The sequence below is a fragment of the Lissotriton vulgaris genome, chromosome 8 (assembly GCF_964263255.1).
Source record: "Lissotriton vulgaris chromosome 8, aLisVul1.2, whole genome shotgun sequence".
In the NCBI taxonomy this organism is placed as follows: Eukaryota; Metazoa; Chordata; class Amphibia; order Caudata; family Salamandridae; genus Lissotriton; species Lissotriton vulgaris.
Window position 1 is genome coordinate 1,395,838,253 of NC_141696.1, and position 24,280 is coordinate 1,395,862,532.

General features: G+C 45.2%; 1 protein-coding gene across 1 annotated transcript in view; it reads left to right on the forward strand.

Moving 5' to 3' along the window:
• The window catches only part of LOC147698809 (E3 ubiquitin-protein ligase TTC3-like), a 1,497,644-nt gene that overhangs the window by 633,613 nt on the left and 839,751 nt on the right, over positions 1 to 24,280 (forward strand). The window contains exons 22-23 of the mRNA XM_086935406.1: positions 1,101 to 1,223; positions 8,281 to 8,382. Of these exons, the coding sequence (XP_086791532.1) occupies positions 1,101 to 1,223; positions 8,281 to 8,382 (225 nt within the window). The remainder of the gene's footprint in view (positions 1 to 1,100; positions 1,224 to 8,280; positions 8,383 to 24,280) is intronic.

Sequence of the window (24,280 nt, forward strand, 5' to 3'; positions counted from 1 at the left end):
TTTCGCCGATTATGCCTTCTTCCACGCTTTTAAGTCATTCAACATATTGCTCTGTGATTGGCGCCTTTAAAACATTATGCCCCTGTTATTATTGGTGAATTCCTGGCCAATGGGAGCATTTGATTGTTCTTACACAATTTTATGTTTAAGCATTACCGCATTGGCACCCTGGATGTCATTCAAATTAATTCAAAGCGCAATGTCCAATATGACTCCTCTCTCTCCAATGTCAAAAATGGTGTGCCGTTGTCGTCTCTCGTATCATTATTTAATCATCCTCCTTGGCCAAATTACTCTTAGCAGGGGGAACCAAATCACTGTGCATCCACGCCCTTAGCCTGTCGCTGGATATTGCACAGTGTGTACCGCAGGTGTCCGTCGAATGGCTGGACATCCATGGATTTGAATAATCCACAACAAGTGTTGGCCGGCAGCATAACCTGTCAGCGCAGTTCACACAGTCTCCAATATATATATCTATATCCTGTGTTAACTGTAAAACTTTCATTGGTTTATTTATGATAATTCATGTGATGTTTTCTGCCGGTCATAGGTTACCAAGATCACACTGTATGTAATTGTTTGTTGTTCTGTTAAACTTTACCATCCCTTGTTATTATTTCAGTTTTGTCATTATTTATCTTTGAAACTTACAGATTTGGGAATTGATGCTATTTTAGAACGGTTCATATAAGCAACCCACATGCCATGACATTCCTCTTAGCCCATAACATTTTGCCTCCTTCCCCAGTAGCATACTTCACCCGAATCATTATCATTGCAGTGGTAATTTGTTACTGGTGCATTTTTCTTACTCTGTAGTTTTTGTATTTTTTTAGGTCTGTGCTATAGTGCAGTATGCTATGAGAAAATAATATTACTAACCAATTGAGAGCAGATGGGGTGGCATTCATCAGAAAAAGTAATGAACGTTCATTGTGTTAAATTCTAATGTTAATAGAAGAGTTTTGTGTGTGTATATACCTTAGTACTTATTGCCTAACTACTTTGATTATTTCATCTTTTTTCTTTATTTACGTGTTTTTTTATTGATTGTAAAATAATTCTAGGATGTCTACCTGCCTTTTTTCCCTACTCAGGTGCTGTTAGAGAAGTTTATTGACGAGTGTAAATTCCCTCCGAAACCCGATGCAGTATGCCGCTATTCACAATGCCAGGGGCTAAACAAAAAGCAAATTTACTTCACTGATCCCGATTTTGAGGTAAAGTAACCAGGGACTCTGATGCTACTCCAGTTCTTTAAACTCTTGTAAAGATCCTGCAATTAGTTGATATCTGGGGCAGGGTGTGCATGGGGAGGCATGTGAATGTTTGTGCTATTGCAGGGATGTGGAGGGAGGCTGTGTGTGAGTCTGCTAATAGTGCCTTTTCCGTTCACCTGTAATGTGGTCATCTTAAAACCAGCTAACATTATTCTCTCCTCTCTTAGAGGGCTAGAGGATAAGTTGTTTACTTTGTACCCTGGAGACCTTGTTTTTGCCCCAGTCTTGGTCCCTGATCAAAACTGGTCACTCTAGGCAAATGACATGTGGCCTTATGCCTCAAACTGTAAATGTGTTATTAAATTGTAGAACATCAACATTTAAATCTGTGTGATGTTACAAAAAAAGTACAAAGGTCTGTCCTGAATTCCCTTAAGTACCTGTTTCCACTTCCCTGCTATACCACAGCCTGTAGTCCGGTAGCACGAACACCCACACAAATAAAACCGCCCAATGTAATTGAGATGATTCTGCTGAAATGTCAATGTCATTTTCTAAAGTGCTCCACTGTTATTAATAGCTCAAGTATTTCTTTAACTCTCTAAAATGTAAATAAATATGAACTGTTCAATGAAAGAATTGTTGCGCTCCTCCACTAACAACGTTCGAAATGATGTTCCTTTCTGCACATGTTGAACACATGCCAGTCATCAGGCTCGGCCCTGAAATTGTTTCTGGCAATTTTCCATTACTGGTGCGTACGTTGCTTTTCTCATCTTTGCACCACAGTAACTATAGTCAGAGAGACAGACTGTATAATTCCACCTCCTTGGAACCTTACCTTGAAAAACTTTCTTAGGCATGTTTTCTTCCCTATGGAGATTGTGTTGATTAAGTTAAAACATTTCAAGATGACATTCTTGCAATATTTTTCTCAAATTGAATTTCTGGTGTGCCCATTGATGCAGTTACTGTTTCTGGCTCATCTGAGGCGCAGTATGAATTTACCTTTGAAATTTGGGTCCTGAGTCTGTCGCCCTGCTAACAACAGCTTTCAACAAATGCTGCAGATCTATTGGCACCATGCTGGGTTTTCTAGAAGATGATCAAGGCTCTAACAGCATCATACTCCATGCCTACAGCATTGACCTCTGCCATAGCCTGCTGCCTATCATCAACTATTCTCCTGCTCCTAAGATAGATCTTATTTTTAAAATCTGTCTAAATGGAATGGTGACTTCTTAGGAAGGTATCGATGTGCATTATGTAAAAGCTATTAGACTTCATTCTCTTGTCAGATTTGCTTATCTGAGCCTCACTCCGATGCCCTCCATTTCTTGAGGAATGCCCTCCTACGCAGAATAACAGTGAGGTAGATAATTTGCTTCTATCAGAGCATTTTGAAATGAGGTTGCTTATGGACCTGCAGAATTCCTGTGGTTTGGATAGCTCCTCAGAAGGGGAGTCAGTTGTCCCTGATGGACAGTTTTGCCAGCAGAGAATTAATCCTGTAAAGCTTCTGTCCCAAAGGCAGCAGACGTTTTAGAGCTTGACCTCCATACAACACAAACTAGGGTTTTCTTTACCCATATCCTTAGATGCAGACCTGTCTCAACCTTTTTGCCCTTCAATGAAACGATATTACATACAGTCTACACCATGTAGGACAGACTCATTCTACTTGAGCAGTAGCAAGCATCCAAAAAAGGCCAAGTCCTGTCCCCATCAGATCTTGCTTCCCTACCTTTTCATCCTAACCATTCAACCTTTGTGTTCAGCCTACAAGATTAATTGTAACATATTTTCGGACGCTCTACTGCATAAAGTCTCATAACTGCCTGCATTGGGTTGTAAAGTATTTGCGAATGCTTTTGGCACATAAGGCATCGGGACTCGCTAGTCTGTCTAGTCTAAGAGTGTGTTAAACCAACAGTTTGTGGGGTATAGCATAAATGTAGGCTCCTTCTTTGACAGATAATCTTCTGAGACCATTTTTCCTGCCCCTCTGTAATTTTGCCCCCTCATAACTAGATGAACTTCTTTGGGTTTTAGAGAGTGGTCAGGCGAGACTATGGATATGCTGCTGGGCAGCTTATTCAGCTTTACTGATGCAGAGGACCAGCTTGGAATGAAACCAACCTAGACCTCTTTCATTCGAGCTCAGAGATTGGAATTTATTTCCAAGGAGGGAACACGCTGCCTCTACATCCCAACACAGTTCACCCCATTGCATTCTGGTAACTGCAGTACGCTTACTTCAAAGTTGTAGTTTTTCACCAAAGTTGGTACAGGTAGTGTGTTTCTGGATTTAGACCTTCATCAGTAGAGAGCAGAAGTAGTAGAGAGCAGAGAACGCTCATCTGGGGTTGCTGAAATGCTGCCCAAGCCTTCACAGGTCACAGTATCACTCCACAGGCACATCCCAAGTCAGCTCGTTGGCTCAAGGGATCCTTTTAATAACAAGGCGGAGGGAGCACACTGCCTCTCATCCCAGCACAGTTCACCTCATTGCATTCTGGTAAATGCAAGTACGTTTACTTCACAGTTGAAGTTTTTCACCAAAGAAGGTGAAGATAGTGCTGTTATCTCTAGACACATGTGTCTTTGTGAAACATTGGTGAAAAATACAGCAACTTACCATCCGGTGGTCCTCACCTGACACTCTGTCCCCTTGGGACTTATTACTGGACCCACACCATCTCCGGTACAGACTTCCACATTAAAACCAAGTTTTGCGTTAGTTCTCATGATGCCAAAACATATTCCACTGATGCCCAATTCAGACCCTGAACTCGACTGATGTTGTGCTGCTAGATCATGAAAGTGCAATCAGTTATTATGCAGCCTAACTCTAACCTGCTGCTTCTATTGCAACAAAGCTATCAGTAGTGGCGTCCTTCTTTTTGGCTCTGACTCCGACCCTTTACAAGAGACACACACCCTCTCTGGGGACACTGATGATGAGTGATGTATTTCTCCTTATCTCTATGCTGAGGCATTATATTTGGATTTACAAAATGCCAGTGAGTTAGACAAATCTGTGAAACAGCTTTGCTCACCATATGGGCCACTAACAAAAGGATGTGCCACATTTTGTAGTGGTGTTCCAGAGAGCAGCTGAGGTGCTAGATCTGCAGTTACTCTCCAATGAGACAAAAGTAAATGTTCGAACAGAAATTCTCCAACCAGGGCCAACATCATTGGAGTATTTGCTCCCATTTAATGATGCTTTCACTAGTGCTTTGATAGATTGCCAGTCAGCCAGCCAATAGACCTATGCTTGATGATCCAGACCTTCTAACTAAACCTCGTACTCCTGCGAGCCTCATTAAGCAGTCCTTAACTTGTCCAGATAGGGAATCCAAAAGGATTGACACTTTTCGTGCAAAGATATTCTCTTCTGCTAGCTTGGCCCTTAGGTCCATAAATGTGGTTTGTTTGCTGGGCAGGTACACTCATGGTATGTATAACAAGGCCAGCGGAACAATTCTAGCAGTCCTGGAATACATCAGAGCTTCTGTGGCTCTTACTATACATGATGGACATGATCTAGCGAAGAACGTAACCTGCGTTCTACTCTTTGCTTGGAAGAACTTTTGGCACCAGTGTCTGATTTAGAATCCATCCATGGGTGAGGTCGACCAAATTGTCTGCTGATGTGAAGTGTCCCTAATGAATATATCCTTCGACTGGTAAAGACTCCAAGGAGAACTAGCAGACCGGGTGATTAAAAACAGCTGAGCACTGCACATCTTTGGGGTTTCCAACGCTAGCAAAATAGTTTCCCAATCATTTTCGGAAATTCCGAGGCAATCCTGGGGACCTGGCCTACATGCAATGCCTGCTTTACCGACCAGTAGTACAGCAGCCAGTCCTATAGTCCGATGGTCACGACTGCAGCAGACACCTCATAGGGTAGAAGGGCCAAGAGCCCTCCAATAACTCCCCCCACATTGCAACGGCTTGCAACTTTAATTTGTTCTCAGTGGCTCATGTCAAGCCAGTGTGAGGAAGTATTCAAGGTTTTCACCACAGATGGATTATGTCAGACAAAAGGGCTTTACAGATCATTCAAAGTGATCAAGTCGTATTCTTCATGTCCTCCCTTCTTATCTTCGGCTGATGCCAAGAAAAATTCCCTGATGCTTTTACTTTCTAATGGCGCCACGGAAAACGGCACCAGACTGAAAGAAATTCAAAGGATGCTTTTCACACTACTTCCTTCTCCCACAAAAAGAACGTAGCCTCAGTCCTGTCCTTGATCTTTGCCTGGTAATTTCTTTTCTGCAAAACTATAAATGCTCATGCTGGCTCAAATTCAGTCTGCCCTAGACCTGGGAAATTTGATCATATCCCTGAACTTGCAGGGTGCATATTTCTATCTATCCGTCCTGCAGTCCCACAGGAGTTACCTGCGATTTACTTTAGGCAAGGAACACTTTCAATTTACTGTGCTCCTCTTCTGCCTTGGTTCTGCCCTTCAGGTGTTAACAAAAGTGATGACGGTGATTGTGGCTCATTATCAGAGGTCCAAAGTAAAATGTATTCCTCTACTGTGATGACTGGCTGCTGAAGGCAGGCTGGTGATAGCCTGGACTGCAGCAGCACTCTTGACATTAAGTTTGCCCATCAACATTCTGAGCTGCACACAGAGACACCAGTGCATTGGGGAAGTTCTGGACATAGTGGCCTTCATGCATTTTTCTCCCCCACCTCCCCATCCACAACACATGGTGGCATATCCAAGCATTGAAATGCCTATAGGATGTGGAGATCAGTAGCCTCTGGCACAAGTCCTTTTCCACATCACCTTACTTGAGTTGTAGGCAATCTGCTTGACCCTCAAATCCTTCCTGCCACCCTTCTAAGGGGGACTGATGCAGGTTCTCATGGACAGCACTATTGGAATGTGGTACTGAGACCGGCAGAGTAAAGTGGAGTCCACAACCCTGTTCAAGGAGGCTGTGTGCCTCTCGAGGAGGCTGGAACAAAAGAACATCATCTTGGTCAACAACCACCTAGCGGAGTGGCTTAATACCATAGTGGGTAAAAGAAACAGGTATCATTGTGCAGATCATGAGTGGCGCACCCATCCCAAGGTGGTGCAGGGTGCCTTTGAACACTTTGAGGAGCCCTGGTTAGATCTAGTTTCCACCCTCTGGACTGTGAGGTGTCTCCCATTTTGAATCCTGGGATTTCCTCCAAGACACTCATCAGGAGAGGCATTCTGGCTGGATTGAAGTGATAGACTCCTGCAGTTCTGCTCAGCGATACCTCTCCTGTCTCTGGTTCTGAAGCTCGAGAAAGTCCGGGTCAAAGTCATCTTGATTTCCCTGACTTAGGTCAAGAGAGTGTAGTACAGAGAGCTTCTGAGCCTGAGCATTTATCCTCTGAACAGGCTTCCGCTTTGAGAGGATCATCATTCCCAGCAGCAGGGCAGGATCCTGTATCAGAAGCTCCACAACTTAAACCTCCTTGAGTTGTGATTGAACAGCGATAGTTGAATGCAGCTGAATTGCGGACCCTAATGCTAGGTGTTATCCTTGCTGGTAGATGCCCTTCCACAAAGTCCATATATGTCGGGTGCTGGAACAAATGTGTTGCCTGGTGTGCTGTTCGAGACACTGAACCTTTTAGAAACCAAACCTTTTGATGTTCTCTTGTCTGTTCTCTGGCCTTGCAGTGAATCTAATCAAAGGTTACCCATTTATCCTTTTCGCCTTTCTGTGTTTATTGGACCAGCCATCCTTTTTTTATATCACCAGTTGTGATGTGTTTCTTTATTGTTTGACGCATATTCATCCCAAACTATTTTTCATGCCACTGTGGGACTTTAATCTGACCTTGACATTTCTTATCTGCACTCCATTTGAGCTTATATATTACTGCTCCTTAACCCTCTTGATTCTGAAGACAGTCTTTTTTATTGTCATCATGTCGGCATGCCGTGTAAGTGAGCCGCAAATGCGGTCTGTATGCTACCCTCCACTGTTTTCTTCCCAGTCAAGTTGGTGTTGAGGATCCAAGCGACTTTTCTCCCTAAGGTTGTGACGTCCCACCACGTTGGTCATTCAATCACTGTGACAACATTCTTCACTCCACGTCATCCCTCTAAAGAGGAGGAGAGACTCCATTATCTTGATCCATAGAGCACATTGAGCTGTTACATTGACCAGACAAAATATCATCAGGTAGGCACCCAGCCCCACTTACCAGACCGTATTCTCGAGCTTCCTATCTTGATCCTTCCTGTTACTCTCCCCGCCCATCCTCGCATCTAGACTGCGCACTGCCTTAACCACGCATGTGTGTGGTTAAGTCAAGTGTGATTCCGCTTGCGCGAAACATAACGCATGGCTCAGCCCACGTTGTAATGTGCGTTTCCTGTTACGCACTGGACAAGAAGCAGCTCCGCCGGATGCCTGAGAACCCCTTTCACGAGGGCAAAGTCTATTATTATCGGGGCTGTCTGTTCTGGATATCAGCCTTCGCAGTCATTTCTCAGAAGGTCACTACTTTGACCTCCGTCCACTGCCCAGAGCCTCCATTTTGGAGCAGTACTACTTTGTTATTTACTCTAAAGGCGAGTAATCTGCGGTTAGAAGTATCCATCAGAAGAACAAGGTACTTACCTTCCAAACGTTCTTTCTGAGGTTAACTCTACCCTCATATTCCACCCACCCCAGTTAACATCTAAAATGGCCCAAACCAGAGATTGCCACACTGTCACCAGTAATTGTTCGACGTTCCCCCTCTGAGGGCACAGAAATGGAAAGCTTCATGCTAATGTCAGCACGCAGGGCTGAGGCTTACATTCAGCTTTTGACGCTTCCGGTTTGGAGGAGCCGCATGACGACATCTGCTGGTACATAGGAGCACTTCTGCTAAAGTTCTGCTGATGTAGATTGGCTCCTGGGAATATTTTAAAAGTGAGGAATCTGTGGTTTGATCATCCACCAGGAAGAGCGTTACCAAAGATAAGTAACTAATTTAAGATTGTATTATATTAAATGTGTTAATTTTTTTTAATATTTCACATTTTATACCTTTGTTCCAGGGATTTATACGTATATTCTGCTGTCAGCTATGTAAAGTAGAGCTTCATCTTGACTGTTGGAAAAAGCTGAAAACAACCGAATACTCTGACAAAAATGACAAGGTAAGATATTCAGTATACATATCTCGTTACCAGAATAGTGTCCTAAACACTTCCTGAATTTAATGAGATACTTAATTTTACTTATACATGTGTACCCTAGCTAGTTAAGTTCTATGCGTGGGGCGTGATATTAAGCGGAACCCAATCAGTTATGCTAAATTGGCACCTACAGAAAAGAAGCATTAAAGAAAATAGGTGGGACTTTTGCATAGAACAAATAAACAAGTCTGGATACTGAATGGTGTTAAGACTTGGAGAACACTCTGAAGAAACAGAGAGCTGTCAGCAGTGGCAAATTAGCAGCATTCTTACATTAGAACTGCAGCTGACTGACTTACAACTATACTACAATGTAATCTAGTAATAAATATTTATTAACCATGTCATCTAACGGTAAGCACTGTATACCATTTGGCCTAACCCAAAGATCATGTACAGCATAACACTGTTAGCCAAGGACAGATTCTGAAAACCAGCTCCTCCGGAATGTATTCACCATATGCTATATTATACCAGAAAAATATCACCAAGGTACATACACAGTGGTTTTCGCATGCCTATGCCTTGGCCATTGTACCTTACAGGTTACATTAACATCTTTTTAGGTCGAGCTTAGCAGCAGCGCGCATGCACTGCTTGCTCTGCGAGTCGTGCTGCAATAGAGTATGCAGTGGAAGCCCCACCCACTCTCTGCCCATATTTTTAATTGGCTTGTGTCATTGTCCTTTGTAAACTCTGGCTTGAAATGAAATGAAATGAAAAATAGAACTTATGAAGCACAGGTACACCTACGGTTTCTTGGCGCTGGGGTGGGAGGGCTGGCCAGTACAGATCGAATGCGCTAGTTGTTGGCTAATGAAACAAGTCAGGTTTTCAAAGATTTTCTAAAATGAACATAGGATGGGAGGAGGCGAAGTGCAGGGGGAATGGAGTTCCAAAAAAGAGGAGCCTGAATGGAAAAACGCAAACTACCATGTTTTTTACGCTTGAAGAGACCTGGGGTGAGAAGATCGTGACTAGAAGAGCGAAGATCACGCTGGGGAACATAACGGTGCAAGAGGGAAGAAATAAAAGAAGGTCCCTGGGAGGAAAGAGCTTTGTGGATCAGGCAGCCGAGTTTGAAGAGGCTGCGCTGAGCAACTGGGAGCCAATGAAGATTCTTTAAAAGGGGCTTGGTGCGGGTAGATTTTGGCAGACCATAGACCAACCTGACCGCCTGGTTCTGAATAAGTTGAAGGCGTTTAGATTGATATGCTGGTATGCCCACGTAAAGGACATTCGCATAAACAAACGTGAAATAACGAGTCCCAGGATGGCCTGTACGAGAGCCTCGTGAGAGAGGAGTCTGCTGATGTTGCAGATACGACGTAAGTGGAAAAAACAGGTGGAAATAACTGAATTAATTTGTGCCCTCATTGAGAGGTCCTTGCAGATGGTAATACCAAGTCTCTTAACAGAATCAACAGGGGAAGAAGGGGAACCGAGTGAGGATAGCCAAAAGGTAGAATTCCAGGGGTTACCAAGGGGACCGGTAAGAACTAGCTCCGTTTTATCAGGATTGAGTTTGAGATGATTCAAATTCATCCAGGAGCTAATGAAGTTCATAACAGAATGAACATTTTGTACAGAGGAAAGGGAAGAGTCAATACTGAAAGTAAGCTGAAGGTCGTCCCCGTAGTTGAAAATAGTGACAGATTTGTGTTTAAGCTCTGAAATGAGTGGGCGGATATAGAGATATAGACAGTGACCCTTTTTGACATGGTCACCCCATTTGTTGCCAGGTATCTGATCGTTTTCATTGAAGTGCACTAGGTTCCTGCTAGCCTGGTCCCCAATACCAGTGCCCTTTCCCTAAAACAAGGTAACTGATCAGTTGTAGAGCAGTTGGCAAGACCTTTAGAATCTTTCGAAGTCCCTAGTAAATGGTACCCCTGATGCATAGGGCAGGAGTACTAAAGAGGGTCCCTAAGGGCTGCAACATGTATTGTGCCACCCTAAGGGAAACCCCCCCGAACTCATCCAGACTGCCATTGCAGGCTGCTTGAAATGGTACGCACAAGTGTGAAAACATGACATGGCACACACTCTGTGTGTCATGCTCACAGACACTGCATGCAATATATGCAAGTCACCCCTACAGTATGCCTTATAGACCTTGTGCTGTCTAGTTCAATTACTAGATAGTACAAGTAAACAGAGAAGCCGTCTTAATATGTATATGTACTGGGCACTGGTCTTTACAAGTACTCTAGCTACATGATAGCCTTACTGAAGCCTATGTTGTATGGTATAAAACACCTTGTCTTAATATAGTCATACTGATGCTAGTGGATTTATTAAGACATGCACCCAGAGGGCACTTTGGAGGAGCCCCCTGAGAAACATACCACTATAGTGTGCTGGCTGACTGACGTTGTCCAAACATCCACCACAGACATGTTTCTGCCCCCCCTGCAAGTGAGAGCCCATACTCTGAGGCCAAGAACAATGGCTGCTCCAGTTTACATCTCTTCCAGCAGGATGGCTAGTGACTTAGCATATCAAGGCCAGGGGCTTCAAAGCCCCTGCTCCCTTTGGTATGCGCACCTGGCTTCCCCTCGACCTGGGAGATGCCACCCCCTGCTCTGAGGCTCATTTGGCACAAGGACAGATGGGAAATTAGCTATTCAAGTAGGCTTGTTGCACCACCAGGCTAATTACACCCCTAGGGTGGACTGCCTAATGTGCTTCACAAAAGAAAGGTTCCACCATTTTGATTTTGGTGTAATTAGGAACTTTGGGACAGGGATGCAGGAAGTAGTCCAAAGGATCCGATATGAATGCACAGTAATTCTGCAGGCATTCCTCATCTTCAGTGACATACGCACAAGGTTTATGAATTGTATATCATCTATTTGAGAGATGAGTATTGTTCAAGTCCTGATGAAAGTGATACATCAATAAGTTCATACCACCGAAACGCGTCGACGCTCTGTTTGTGTAATACGTTACATCCAAGGAACCTCTTGATGTCTAACATCATAATGAGTTTTTAGACTTATGTTTATGAATATATGGATTCCACTTGGAGTTACTTGAACATGATGATTTGATTTGTTCACTTTTTGTCTGTCTCTCCTTGATTGTTTTTATATTTTCCGAATTACGTTTTATTTATTGCATAAATGTCATGTTTTATACTGTATTTTATTGAAGCAAAATATTTGAATAAATGTATTTTTTTAATATTGATTAACGCTCCTTATCTTTGTGTATATTACATTTGTTTTTTGTGTGCAAATCTGTAGTGTTCCATTTGAGCTGTGTGGAAGTCTGAATGAATGAGATATATATAGCTGATCCTATTCAATTATTAAGAGGTAATTTCTCACTTTGTTTCTGACTAAATTAGTTTTGAGTTTCCTTGACAACAACTTTCCACAGCCCTCACCATATTAATGCTTTGCTAATTTGCTAGAGTCCCATTTCTTTCTTAGTCTTTCTTCCAAGACCTCTTTAATCTTATCTTCCTGATGCTGTTTTTGTTGGAGAAGTTCTTGTTTCCTGCCTTCTTCTCGTTCGTTGGAAATGGCGATGTCTAAGGAGTGAATGTTATTTTCCAGATCTGTGATCTCTTGCTTTAATTGCTTATTTTTACGAGCCCCTAGACTCAGCAGTTTACCTCTTAGGACAGCTTTGAAAGCATCCCATGTTATTTGTTTTGTGGTACCTATGGCATTTAATTCAAAGAATTTTTTTGTTTCAGTTTCCAGTTCACTTATTATATGTTCATCTTGTAGCAAGGTCCTCTCTACTGTGAATCTTCTTTCCATTTATTTTGCTGTGACCTGTAGTTGTATTTGCACAGCCGAGTGGTCAGACAAATGAGCTGGTAGGTGAGATACTTTTTTCACGTTCTCTGTCAATTCACTGCTGACCAAAAAATAGTCAATCCGTGACTTATGCCCTAGCTTTTTATTATGCAGGGTGAAAGGGTGCCTTTTTTCTCCTTTTTTTTCCAAACGTCGACTAGGTAAAGATCTCTTTTGTAAATCCCAATCCACTCTCTCATTTTTTTCAAGTTAGCCTGTCTCCCAGGTGGTGATCTGTCTAGGCTTAAATCCATCACTAGGTTGAAGTCACCGCCCAGTATTATGGGAGAAGTGGCTAATAGTAACTGCGAGTACAGTTTTCTCAGGGCGTCAGCGTCGTCAAGGTTAGGTCCATAATAGCCTGCAATCATAAGGGGAGTATTGCCAATTTTTATGCTGGCTGTAGCCCATCTACCTTTGCTGTCTACTTCTGTGGAGGTTACAACTGCATTTAGTGACTTTTTGAAAATTATCGCGATTCCCTTGATATTGCATTGTTGTGTGGTGCATACATGGGGATCTATCCACCATAAGTTCTTGATTATTTGATCCCATTCTTCTTTTAAAAGGTGGGTCTCTTGCAGTATTATGATTTCACTTTCTGCAGTTCTGATGTATTCCAGAATTTTGTTCCTCCTACTCTGTCCTCAGGCCATTTACATTCCACGATAATATTTTGACGACTCTACTTGCGCTTCCCATTGTTTCTATTCATGTCACTTTCGCACTTCAGCACCAGCGTTACCTTTTAATTTACGAAATGTAACTCCATTTTGTCCTTGCCTGTACTCTCGCAAATAAGGAATTTTTTGTTTTTTTCCCTATTTTGCTCCCCACCCTTTGTCGTGTAATTTTTATGTTTTCTTGATTGTGTTTTAATGTTACCCTCCCCGGAGAAGCCTCCATCTTCTTTTCCTTCGGTTATCTTCGTAACCCTTTTGGCTTCCCGTCCCCGTGATTCTTGCCTTTATACGATTAAAAAAAGAGTTTTTTGATTGCCATGCACCTTCTGGTTTTATACTTTAAACTTAATTGTGTTTTGCTTATATATCTTTTTCCATTGGGGTTTGTTTTGTAAACTAGGTCGTTTACGTGGGTTCACTTATTTCTGTGGTTCCTCCGACCGCATTTGATCTCTCATTAGGTCTATGAGGGCTTTCACCTCTTCTGGCTCTTTCATGTTTCGCATTTTATTCCGCCACATTATGTGAAGCGAAGGTGGAAATTTCATCTGCACCGTGGCGCCTAGTTGTTGCAGTTCTGACATTAGATTTCCCAGTTCCCACTGACTGGTCTGGGAGGCCTTTGACATGTCGGACCTTATTCTAAAAGTCCAACTGTCTTTGTTGTAGGTTCCCTTTTTCAATGCCTCTCCCAAGATCCTGTCTTTCAGCACATACGTTTTAAAGTTGACTAAAATCTTCCTTGGGGTTTTCCTTTCCTTGTTCTTTCCAAAGGGGTCCCTTATGTGCTCTCTGTATGTCTTCTTCCAGAATTGTTTTGTCCGCCCATGGGAAATTTTCTGCCAATAATGCCACTACAAACATCTTAATGTCTTGGCCCTCTTGGTTCTCGGGAACATTCAAGATCCTGATATTATTTTTTCTCGCCTGGTTTTCTAAGGACTCCATCTTTTCATTCATGATTTTGTTTTCTAACCTTAGGGAGTTTATTTCCTTCCTGTTCTTTTCTACCCTTTTGTCCAGGGCAACAACTTCCCTCTCTACTGCCGTAACTCTGTCTCCCAGAGCGTTCAACATATTGTCCAGTTTTTCGCACACTTCCTGGATTTTATCTTGTTTCGCTTCTGATATGGAGAATTTCTCTTTCATCTCCGCCCATATCTTCTCAAGGAGCTCGTCCGTATGATTTTTCGAGGTTTCTTTAGGACTCCCTAACGATCTTGCATCATTCTCTTCCTCATTCTCGTTCTCTGTAGGCTTGTGCGCTGCTTCAACAGAGGGCTCAATGCCCTCCTCCGCCATATGTACCTTCTGGACCTCGGCTCCTTCTACTGTTCCGCTTCCCTTGTTAGATTTCCAGATGTCTTCCAAACACTTTGTTTCTAATTTGATCTTCTTCTTATTTTTGTTTTTTCTCCCTTTCTTTGCACTGCCCGAGCCTATTTTATCAGTTAGGATGGGCGTCCGAGGATTTGGTTTTTGCGGGGAAGAAGTGTTCGTGTGCTTGATGATCTCCTCTCTTTCTCCCCTCAGAATTTCCGGAGGGGACTGTTCCTGCACGAGAGCCTGAACCTCTGTTTGTAGCCCCTGCTGTTGTACTTTGAAGTAGCTTCTTAGTGAGGGAGTCACTTTTATTTTAGACCTCAGTGAGGTGGCCAGCTTGCCATTCTCTAAAATAATCTTGGTGTATTCTTTTGCTAGGGTTTTCTGCTTTTTCTTGCACTCCCTTGGTGAAATACCTTTAGGGTATTGCTCTTGCCTTAGGAAATTTCTGTTGCGCAGGCTGTAAGAAGATACTACTTGTCTGTCCTGACTTTGCGCTCGCTGGAACTCTGAAATTTCCTTAGTCCCCACAAGATTTGGATTGCTGAGACTCAGGATGATCAAACAGGGCAAAACTCTGACGAAAATATCATCAGGCAAGAATTCTGGAAATTCTTTAAAGAGCTTTATACGGAAGATACGAACCCGCAAGATCAGCTGATTAATTCCTACTTGGAAGATGTTCCACTCCTAAAACTTACGGAGGAAGAAAAGGAAGATCTGAACAAAGAAGTCCAAGAAGGCGAAGTGGCTGACGCCATCAAGAGTCTGAAAAAAGGAAAGGCAGCGGGGCCGGACGCTTTACCGAATGAACTATATCTGGTATTAAGAGATATTCTACTTCCACATATTACTGAATTAATCAATATAATTCTTAAACAGCACGAAGCCATACCAGATTCCTGGAATGATGCCATAATTACAATTATTCTAAAACCAGGAAAGGACCCTGTCAGATGCGAGTCATACCGCCCGATTTCACTGCTGAACGCAGATTATAAAATCTTTACTAAAATCATGGCAGCGCGACTAGGGAAAGTACTGCCGAAACTGCTGCATCAGGACCAAAAAGGGTTCGTCAAAGGGAGCCAACTGCACGAAGTTACACAACAACTTTTAACTGCAATAGACATCGCAATTAACGAAAAAACTCCTCTCACTATACTCACTGTTGATGCCGCAAAGGCTTTTGACAGGGTCAATTGGGCCTTCCTAGAGAAAGTTATGGTCAAAAACAACATTGGACTAACTTTTATAAATATGGTAAAGCAAATATACAAAGCTCCAAGATCCAAGGTTTTAATAAATGGAAATCTCACGGAAAATATAAAGATAAGCAGAGGAACGAGGCAGGGTTGCCCCCTTTCACCTTTGCTCTTCAATTTATATATTGAACCATTAGCGAATAAATTAAGAAACAGTAAAGAAATTACTCCATTTAAGCATCACACATGGGAGAAGAAAATCGCTTTATATGCGGATGACTTAATGATTTTTACGGACGATTACCTAAGAGCGAAGGATACAATAGAAGAAACAATAGGAGCATTTGGGAAAGTCTCAGGATACCTGGTAAATCAAACAAAAACAGAGATTATGACTTGGAATACCCGATTCAAAAGTCACAACATAAAAAATGAAATTAGATACCTAGGAATCCTAGTGAATCATGACATAGGAAAGATCCCGCAACGCAACCTGACCAAGGTAGCCGGAGATGTAAGGAAACTGCTCAAGACATGGACCTCCTTACCATTAAGTCTGATTGGGAGATCAAACATAGTCAAGATGACCATCATACCAAAATTTACATTCCTATTTAATGCAATACCGTTAGAGTTTGAGAAAACTGCATTAGTCCAGGCACAGAGAGAGATCACAAGTTTTATATGGGCTGCGAAAAGCACGAGGATTTCTTGGAAGAAAATAAGGAGGGAGAAGAAAGATGGAGGACTGGCTAGCCCGGATCTGGTGGAGTATTACAGAGCCTTTCAATTTAAGAACATTAGAGTACTTCTAATGAGTCACGAAAACTACCCGAGGCACTTACAAGCGATCACGGAATCAGAAGATCACGTCTTGTTTAAGTACGGACATCCCAAGTACTTTAAAAAAATAAAATTAAAGATCTTAAGGGATGCAGCAAAGATGTGGTCACAAATCAGAGGAATCCTGAAAATTTCGTACTATAGCAAATTGGCTCCTATTTGGAATTCACCAGGAACCCCTGAATGCTTTAAAGACACATTAGTACTCCCTCTAAAAAGAGCCAACGTAAAGTATTGGGGGCAAATACTAAATGGATCTAACCTGAAATCATGGTCAGAGTTTCAAGAGTTGACAAACAATACACTATCCAAATTTAAATTTTACCAAATTTTAAGTTGGTCTAAGTCATTACCAACCAACAACAACGGAAATGAAAAAATGGAAAAAGAAATGGTTAAAACAACAAAAGTACCAAAAGAAGTGGCTAAATGGTATTGGGCTCTGATAAATGCCAATGATACAAACCCCAACATAGAAGTACAAATTTAGGGGAAAGATCTACTAATAGCGGACCTAGACTTAATCTGGGAAAAATCAGTGGGAAAATGCTGGTCCACTCTGAAATCCGCGGCTCTGAAAAGGAACCATCTGTATACAATTCATCGGGCTTACTGGACACCAAGAAAGCTTTCCAAGTTTAAGAACGCAGGAATAAAGAAATGCCCAAAATGTGGAGAAGAAAAATCAGATGATATCCACATGTTTAAAAACTGCCCCCAATTGAAAGAATACTGGGACGAAGTTGGTAAGACCTTGAGCACTATCCTGACCAAGCAACTAACTGTAAGTACCACCCTTACCCTGTTTGGGATTGAAGACACAGTAAATGAAGGGGGGCTCACAAAAGGGCAGGAACATCTTCTTTTTGTATTGATAGTACTTGTATTGATAGTACTTGCAAGGAGGGAAATTTGCATTAAATGGATAGGGTCTACCAGCCCAACGCATGCAGATTGGTTGAACTCGGGCATAAGAATTAATAAACTCGATAGGAAGGGAAAAACATGTAAGAGATTTAAGTTCTGGGAAAGTTTTGAAAATATCTTAAACCCCAAGTAAGATAAAAAAAATACTAGTCCTATGATTAAAGCGATGCATCCTCTGGTAGACAAGTATGGTACTTGTTGAGTAGTCAAAGTGACTAGCTCCCCCCGCTCCAAAATCAGAGGTAATGGTATGTAACGGGTAAAGGAAACTCCTCTAAAGATCATCAAGAGGATGATAAAACTCCCCAGACAAGAGAGATCGAGGGGCACTGTCGGAAAGAAACTAGAGGCAGATACCTGATACTCCGAAATCACACCGTTATCGCAATATGATGATATTAAAAAAAAAAGAGGTAATTTCAGTAGTTCCAAGTGAATCTAGGTGTTTCTTTACTTGTGGTACCCTGTCTCTTGGTAAGTGGGGTCGCTCCCTCTTTCTTCACATGAAATTACTGTCAGCCCGCTTATCCAGGTCGGTATCGTCACAGCGTCCGTCCCCTACCTCGGATGCCAGGAGCCGCCGATTCCTACTGCGGCATTGTCCTTCGCCGCAGCCCCAAGGGCCTCCCTCACCCGCTTGTAGGTCCTGCAGTTTGTCTTCGAGGCCTTGTCCTCGTTCGCCAGAGGGCGCAGGTGCCCCTCGGGATGTGCGCCCTCGCCTGTCGCCACCCTATCCGCCGTTTCCTGGTGTCGGGGTAACTAGGGCAAAATGAAAGCCTACTCTTCGGCTCTGCAGGCTTCTTTGGCCCCCTCCTCTGCCTGAGACATCCGCGGATCCCTTGCCTTGCAAGAGGCCTTCCGCGGAGTCACCGGCGGCTTCGGCCTCTGTGCCGATGAGTTTGGCTTCAGGTTGTGGGGGTGTGGTGTCTTCGAGGTGCTGCTCTACGAGGTTCCCCTCTTTGACCCACGGCGTCCGTGCCTCGCTGCAAATCCCCGCGGGGTTTCCTGTGGTGTCGCAGGAGATTGCCGGGACTCGGGGCTTGTCCCCGAGCCCCCCTCGGTCCTCTGGTCAGGCGGCTGCCTAACCAGAGGCCGGGCCGATGCCGTTCCGGCGCCAACTGCTTTCCTCCCAGGGCTGGCAGTGCTGCGGGTGGAAGCCGGGGCCTGGGGCACCTCCCAGAGTCCCTCTCGGTCCTCCTCGGAGACGGCTGCCTCGTCTGAGGTCGAACTGGGGCCCTTTCAGCACCATTCCTTAGCCGACCCGGTTCTGACCCCGCCCCATTCTCCTAGCGAGCACGTGGTGGTGGAGGTCGACTCGGCGCCCATGGAGACCACTTTGCTGCCCATCGTGGACACATCGGTGCCTGTGGCGAGTCGTCGACTAGTCTCCGGATGCCCCTTCTTCACATGAGATTTGTCATCTCCTCATCTCCTCTTCACAGGAGACTGGACGCTGAGTCATTGCTTTTTCCCTGGCGTCTTCTAGGGAGGGCTCTTCGCTGTCTCCCCGGCCTCCACCCTCGGACCCTTTCTTCCACAACTCGCGGTTGGTTGCCCCGCAGGCTTCTCAGCCTTCTTTGGAGACCCCTCAGAACCCCCACTCGTCCATGGATCACCCTTGCTACAGGGGCTGGCCGTTCCTTCCTCCAGCTGGACTCTGGGATGGGCGGCTAAGTTTGCAGCCTTAGCCTACGGAGGAATTGCTCTCTCCCCAGCGTCGTCCTACGGAGGCGAGTGTTGCCTTTGTCCGAGCCATTACCACGGCTGCTGGCATTTTACAGATGGGCAAACCATTCCCTCCGGACCATTTGTTGGAAGTCCTCCACCAGGGCTCTTGTGGGGGGGAGCTGCTTCTTACTTTTGAGGCTTCGCTCCACAACTCTCTTCCGGGGGCACCCTGCCACGGGAGATCTGGTGCAACAGCCACTCCTGCTCCGCCACCGTACTGCTCTGCACGATCCAGTCTGCCTTTCCATCCACCCCTCGACCAGGGCCCTCTTCTGCAGAATGCCTTTCCTTCTTTGCCTTCGGTGTTACTCCCTACGTCACGTAAACTGCTGGGGCGTAACATTTTCGCTTCTACTAGTGCTGCCTTGCGAGAGCTCAACACACTTTCTGTGCTGGCCAGGGCTACCTCCAGCCTATGGGATTCAGTTGAGTCCCTCTTGTCTTGCTCCTCCCAGGAAGCTGTCTCCGCTGAGCTGCTTCACCATGTGCTAGATGGTCGGGAGTTTGCTCCGTTTATCCTTCGTTAAGCCTTGGATGTTTCTGATTCCCTCGGTCGCACTATGGCAAGTTCTGTGGCTCTCTGCCGCCATGCTTGGTTGTGGGATGGTGTTTTTCCAGAAAATATTAGGAAGCATCTTGTTGACCTGCCATTTGATGGGGTTCTTTTATTTTACACCCACTCGGATTCCGCTATTCAAAGACTTGTGGGGCTCGGTCCTCCTCCTCCTCAGCCGTAGGCTTTGACTTGTTGGTACTCAGGTGCCTTTGGGGGAGGCATTTAATCCACTTTGCTGTTTCGGCCTAGTGTTTCAGTTGGCCGTCTGAGTGTTCTGTGTGGATACCTTCAGTGTCCTTAAGTTGACCCCTCTGCTGATGGCTGCTGGTACAGCCCTTTTGATATAGTGGTGTGTTTTTCTTTTGGCTGTTGGTAAAGCCATATGGGTCCTCAGATTGGGCCATCTGTGTAATTTTGGCTGATCGGTAAGCCATATGTGGTGCTTCTGCGGGTTCCTTTCGTTTCTTGACCTCTGCTGCAGGATTTTTTCCCTAAGAGATGTTTCCATGGGTTGTTTGGGACGTGTCATACCCTAGGTGGGGTACTTTTAGCTATTGTGTAGCTCTGTCTTAAGCTGGGCGAGTGAGAACACCTTCTCGGGTTCCTCGCTTTCTCTGGCGTCCCTGTATACCGTGGGATGCGGGCTTCTTCTTCTATCTTGGCGCTGCTTCCAGTGCTCCAGGTTCTGTCCTGCTCAGTAACTAATATCTTGCCAGGCAGGCTCTGGTATGCCATCTACGGCGTTGTGTTGGGGTGTCTCCACCTTGTTAACCGACGTTCCGGCCTGGCCCTCTGCCTTGTGTTCCAGGCGGGCTAGGGTACCCAGGATGTTCTCCTGTGTTCTGGTTATCGGCTTACGTTTTTTCTCCTCTTTCTCTTTGGCTGGTCCCACCTCTTTCCATGGGTCCGGTTGTGCCACCGGTGCGGTCCTTCTCTGAGGTCTTGCCCCTGCCCTTGTCTTGCGCTTGGCTTGTTCTGAGTGCATTACTTCTTAGTGGTGCCAGCTGTCGGCTGTGCATGCCTGGTCATTGTAGTCCCCTTTTGTGGGCTTTTAGTTGTACCTGTCTGGTCCTGCCCCTTGCTGTGCTGGGGCTTGCCGCGATGTGTCTTCCTTTTTCACACCTGTGCTTCTTGGCTGTAGGCCATTCTTGTGTTGTCTACTGCCTCGGGCTGATGCATGTTCAACTGCCCCCTTTGCAATGTGTGTGTTTCCTACGATTGTCTCTGCATCCGTTTTCCACTTCTTCTCCTCAGATTTGGGTGGTTCCTTCTTATTTTGGTACTCTTTGACACTGGCTGTCCCTCTGAGGGTTTCTTCTGGCAGATGACCCTTGTACCTCGGGTAGGCTGCGGTCTCCTGGCCTTACCTTCTCTTGTTCTTGCTTACCTCTGCTTGGTGGGGGCTGAGCCGTCCCTCCTGCCCCCCTTACACATCCCCTGTTGGGGCCCTGTGTTTATTCCAAGCTAGGTGAGGTTCTCTCACAGGCCCTCCTCCCCTCGGGGTACTGGTAGGGCATCTAATTCTACGTTAAGGAATCTGCGGCTAGTAGTATCTATCAGATGTACAAGTTACTTACCTTTGATAACGATGTATCTGGTAGAGACGATTCTAGCCACAGATTACTTCTGGACCCGCTCTTCCTCCCCGTTCTGCAAGGCCCTTCAGCTTACTCTCTATTTGTGGTAGTGTGGGCGAGCAGTAAGGTTTTATCAGATAGTAGTGTTAAGCATTTGATGTACACACTCAATAGGTCACCCACTGAAAGACTGAAATCAGACCAATTTCATTTCTATAAAAATAAAATGTAGTTGTATTTATTTCTTATAACCAAGCAAGCCTGACACAGGTAAGTGTATTTGATAAGTGTCAAGGCAGGTTGAACAATATAAGCAAGCTGAATGAAAATGACTTTGTTACAGGTTTGTAAATGCTTTCAATACAGTAGAAATTACTGTTAGCTTACTTTGAATTAATTTGCAGATTACTTTCTTGATTACTGTTCTACTCTGTTTTATACACCTAGATTTTACACTGGGATATTTCCTAGAGAAAAGGTAAGTAAGCAAATGTTAGTTCTTTGCAGAGTTTTATAGTTCAATACAAAACCAACAACACACTTTTTTCAAGGAAAAACAGTCAATGTATTCCTATGTAGAGAAATGAAGTTATCAGTTAACAGGTAAGTACTTTGTTGTGGGAGTTGGTATTCTGGGGTTAGAACTAGAGTTCCCCCAGGGTCAAGGATGCACTCTCAAAACACCCTCAGCAGCAATAGGGCGGCTGAGTGCAGAGTGCTGAGGCCCAATGTTTCCCATTGGGGGATACAGGGTCTCCAGTTGGTGGCTGCTCACAAGCAGGCCACAAGGTTGTAGGAGCAAAGCTCCTGAGGTTTAGCTCAGGGCAAAGGGGTGGATCCGATTTAGCACCCAAAGTACACGTGCAGCAGCAGCTGGGTGCATGGTATAGGTTTGATTCTGGGTACCCTGTTGATTTCAATGGCGATTCTCCAGGTTCAACAAAGACTGCTGTTGCGGGGACGAAGATTTTCTGGAGGTGACCACTTGTTGGAGAGGTAAGCTGGGATGCCTGGGGATGCGGGGACACCATCGGTTGGGCCACTCAAGGCTGTGGGACTTTGGGTGCAGGGTGTCTTTAGGCGTTGAGTTTCCTTACCAGCTCCGGTGGTGGTCGGGGGAATCCTCCAGAAAGAGTCTGCAGGATTCGCTGGGAGATTTGAGGCAGGTCCGATATCACCAGACCTCAGGACAGGATCGCTGGAGAAACCACCTCGTGGTGTTGGGCCACTCCAACTCAGGCCGTAGGCGACGGGTGAAGAGTGGTGCAGACACACGGTTTTGGCTGGAGTCGGTTGGTGAGCATATCCGGTGCACACAGGAGACAAAGTCTTTCTTGTGGAAAGCAGGGCAGGTCCTCTAGGTTCTTGAGGTTGCTGGCTGCAGGAACACCGAGATTTTGCTGTAGCAGGTTCGAGGTGGGGACAGGCTGGTAGGGCTGGGGCCAAGTCAGTAGGCGTCCACCTCTTCTTAGTTGCAACACGGCTCTTCAGTCCTTCTTCTCTTCTTCTTAGTTGTGTCTTGTCTGAGGAGGCAAGGATCGGGGTTGCCCCTAAATACTAAAATTAGGGGTGTTACAGGTAAGTAAAGATTGGGACCAATGGGTCCTTTCCTTGTGGTGCCCCCCTCTCCAGTCGAGGGGGGCATATGCCTCACTCTGTTTGGCTGAATCCCCCCATCTCCAAGATGGCGGGGACTGAGTGATGTGCTTCACCTCACCTCCCCCACCTGAGGGGTGGGGTTGGCAAAGTTGGGCGTACCTCCCTTTATCACTTGGTTTTCCTGCCGATTCTCCCGCCCAAAGTGGGGTCAGTTGCCAGAAGCAGCAAAAGCCCTGGGGAAGCTCACAAAGGCAGCAAACCTTTAGCTTCCCCTTTGTGGACCCTGTACACCCAGGGGGAGGAGACTTGGCACCTTGTCCCAGGATGTGCATTGTTTCAGACCCCTGGGAGCATCAGGTCTTGACCCAGAGGTCCAGAAACATGTCTGGTGGCGGCAGCTGGCGAGCAGCCACTCAGCCTGGACCCTAGTGTTAGGTTGTTTTTCAGGGGACATTCCTGGGATGCCCTCTGTGTGCATTTTTCATTAAATCCCACCTGGCATCAGTGTGGGTTTAATGTGCTGAGAAGTTTGATACCAAACTTCTCAGTTTTCAGTAAAGCCATTATGGTACTGTAGAGTTCGTAATGACAAACTCCCAGCACCATATACTCTTAATGGCATTACTGCACTTACAAAGTCTAAGAATTGGCTTTGACACTGTAGAGGTACAGGGGTCATGCAACTGTACCCTCACCACTGGTATAGTGCACCCAGCTAGAGGGGTGGCTAATCTATGCCAGGGCAGTAGGTTGTAGGCATGGCACACATGAATGTGTGCCATGTTGGCTCTTCCATTTGTTTTGCACCAAAACACGCAGCCTGCATAAAAAGTGTGTGTGTGTGTCTGTCTGTCTGTCTCTGTCTGTCTGTCTGTCTGTGTCTGTCTGTCTGTCTGTCTCTTTGTCTGTCTGTCGGTCTCTCTGTCTGTGTCTCTGTCTCTCTGTCTGTCTCTCTCTCTCTGTCTGTCTCTCTCTCTGTCTGTCTGTCTCTCTCCCCCCCTTAGGGCCTTTCCTTGCCACAGTACCTGTGGTACCATTTACAAGGGACTGACCTGTGGCCAAAGAGTACCAATTGGGTTTTGTTTTCAATGCAGTGTAGGGAAAGAACATACGCCCTGGGTACCTGTTTGGCAGGAACCCAGGGCACACTCAGTCAAAGCACATCAGCAGTTTAGCAAAAAGTGGGGCAACCATGCAAAAAGAGTGCACTTTCCTACATAAGGAGCTACAGCAGGGACTTTCCTCCTTGGAACCCTTACTCCCAGGTAATGAGAACCTCACGGACATCTTACTGGTAACCTGGTCCAAGCCCAGCACAAAGCTCCTGTGAATAGGAAGATTGCCCGCCGCTACCGCCCTGCTCCAGGTACCCAAACTTCCTCACTACTCCGGAGAGCTTTGTTGTCCAAGTTTTCACATCCCATGGTGTGTTCCCTTCTGCTCCCTGGGCAGGGAATCCAAGTGGCTGGACATTTGGGACAAGAAATGTTTTTCTTCTGCCAGCCTTGCATTGCGGTCGGTGAACACTGCATGCTTATTGGACTGTTATTCCACCTACTCCCTCCCCTTCAACACCAACCCTCCCTCCATGCCTCCATCATACGAC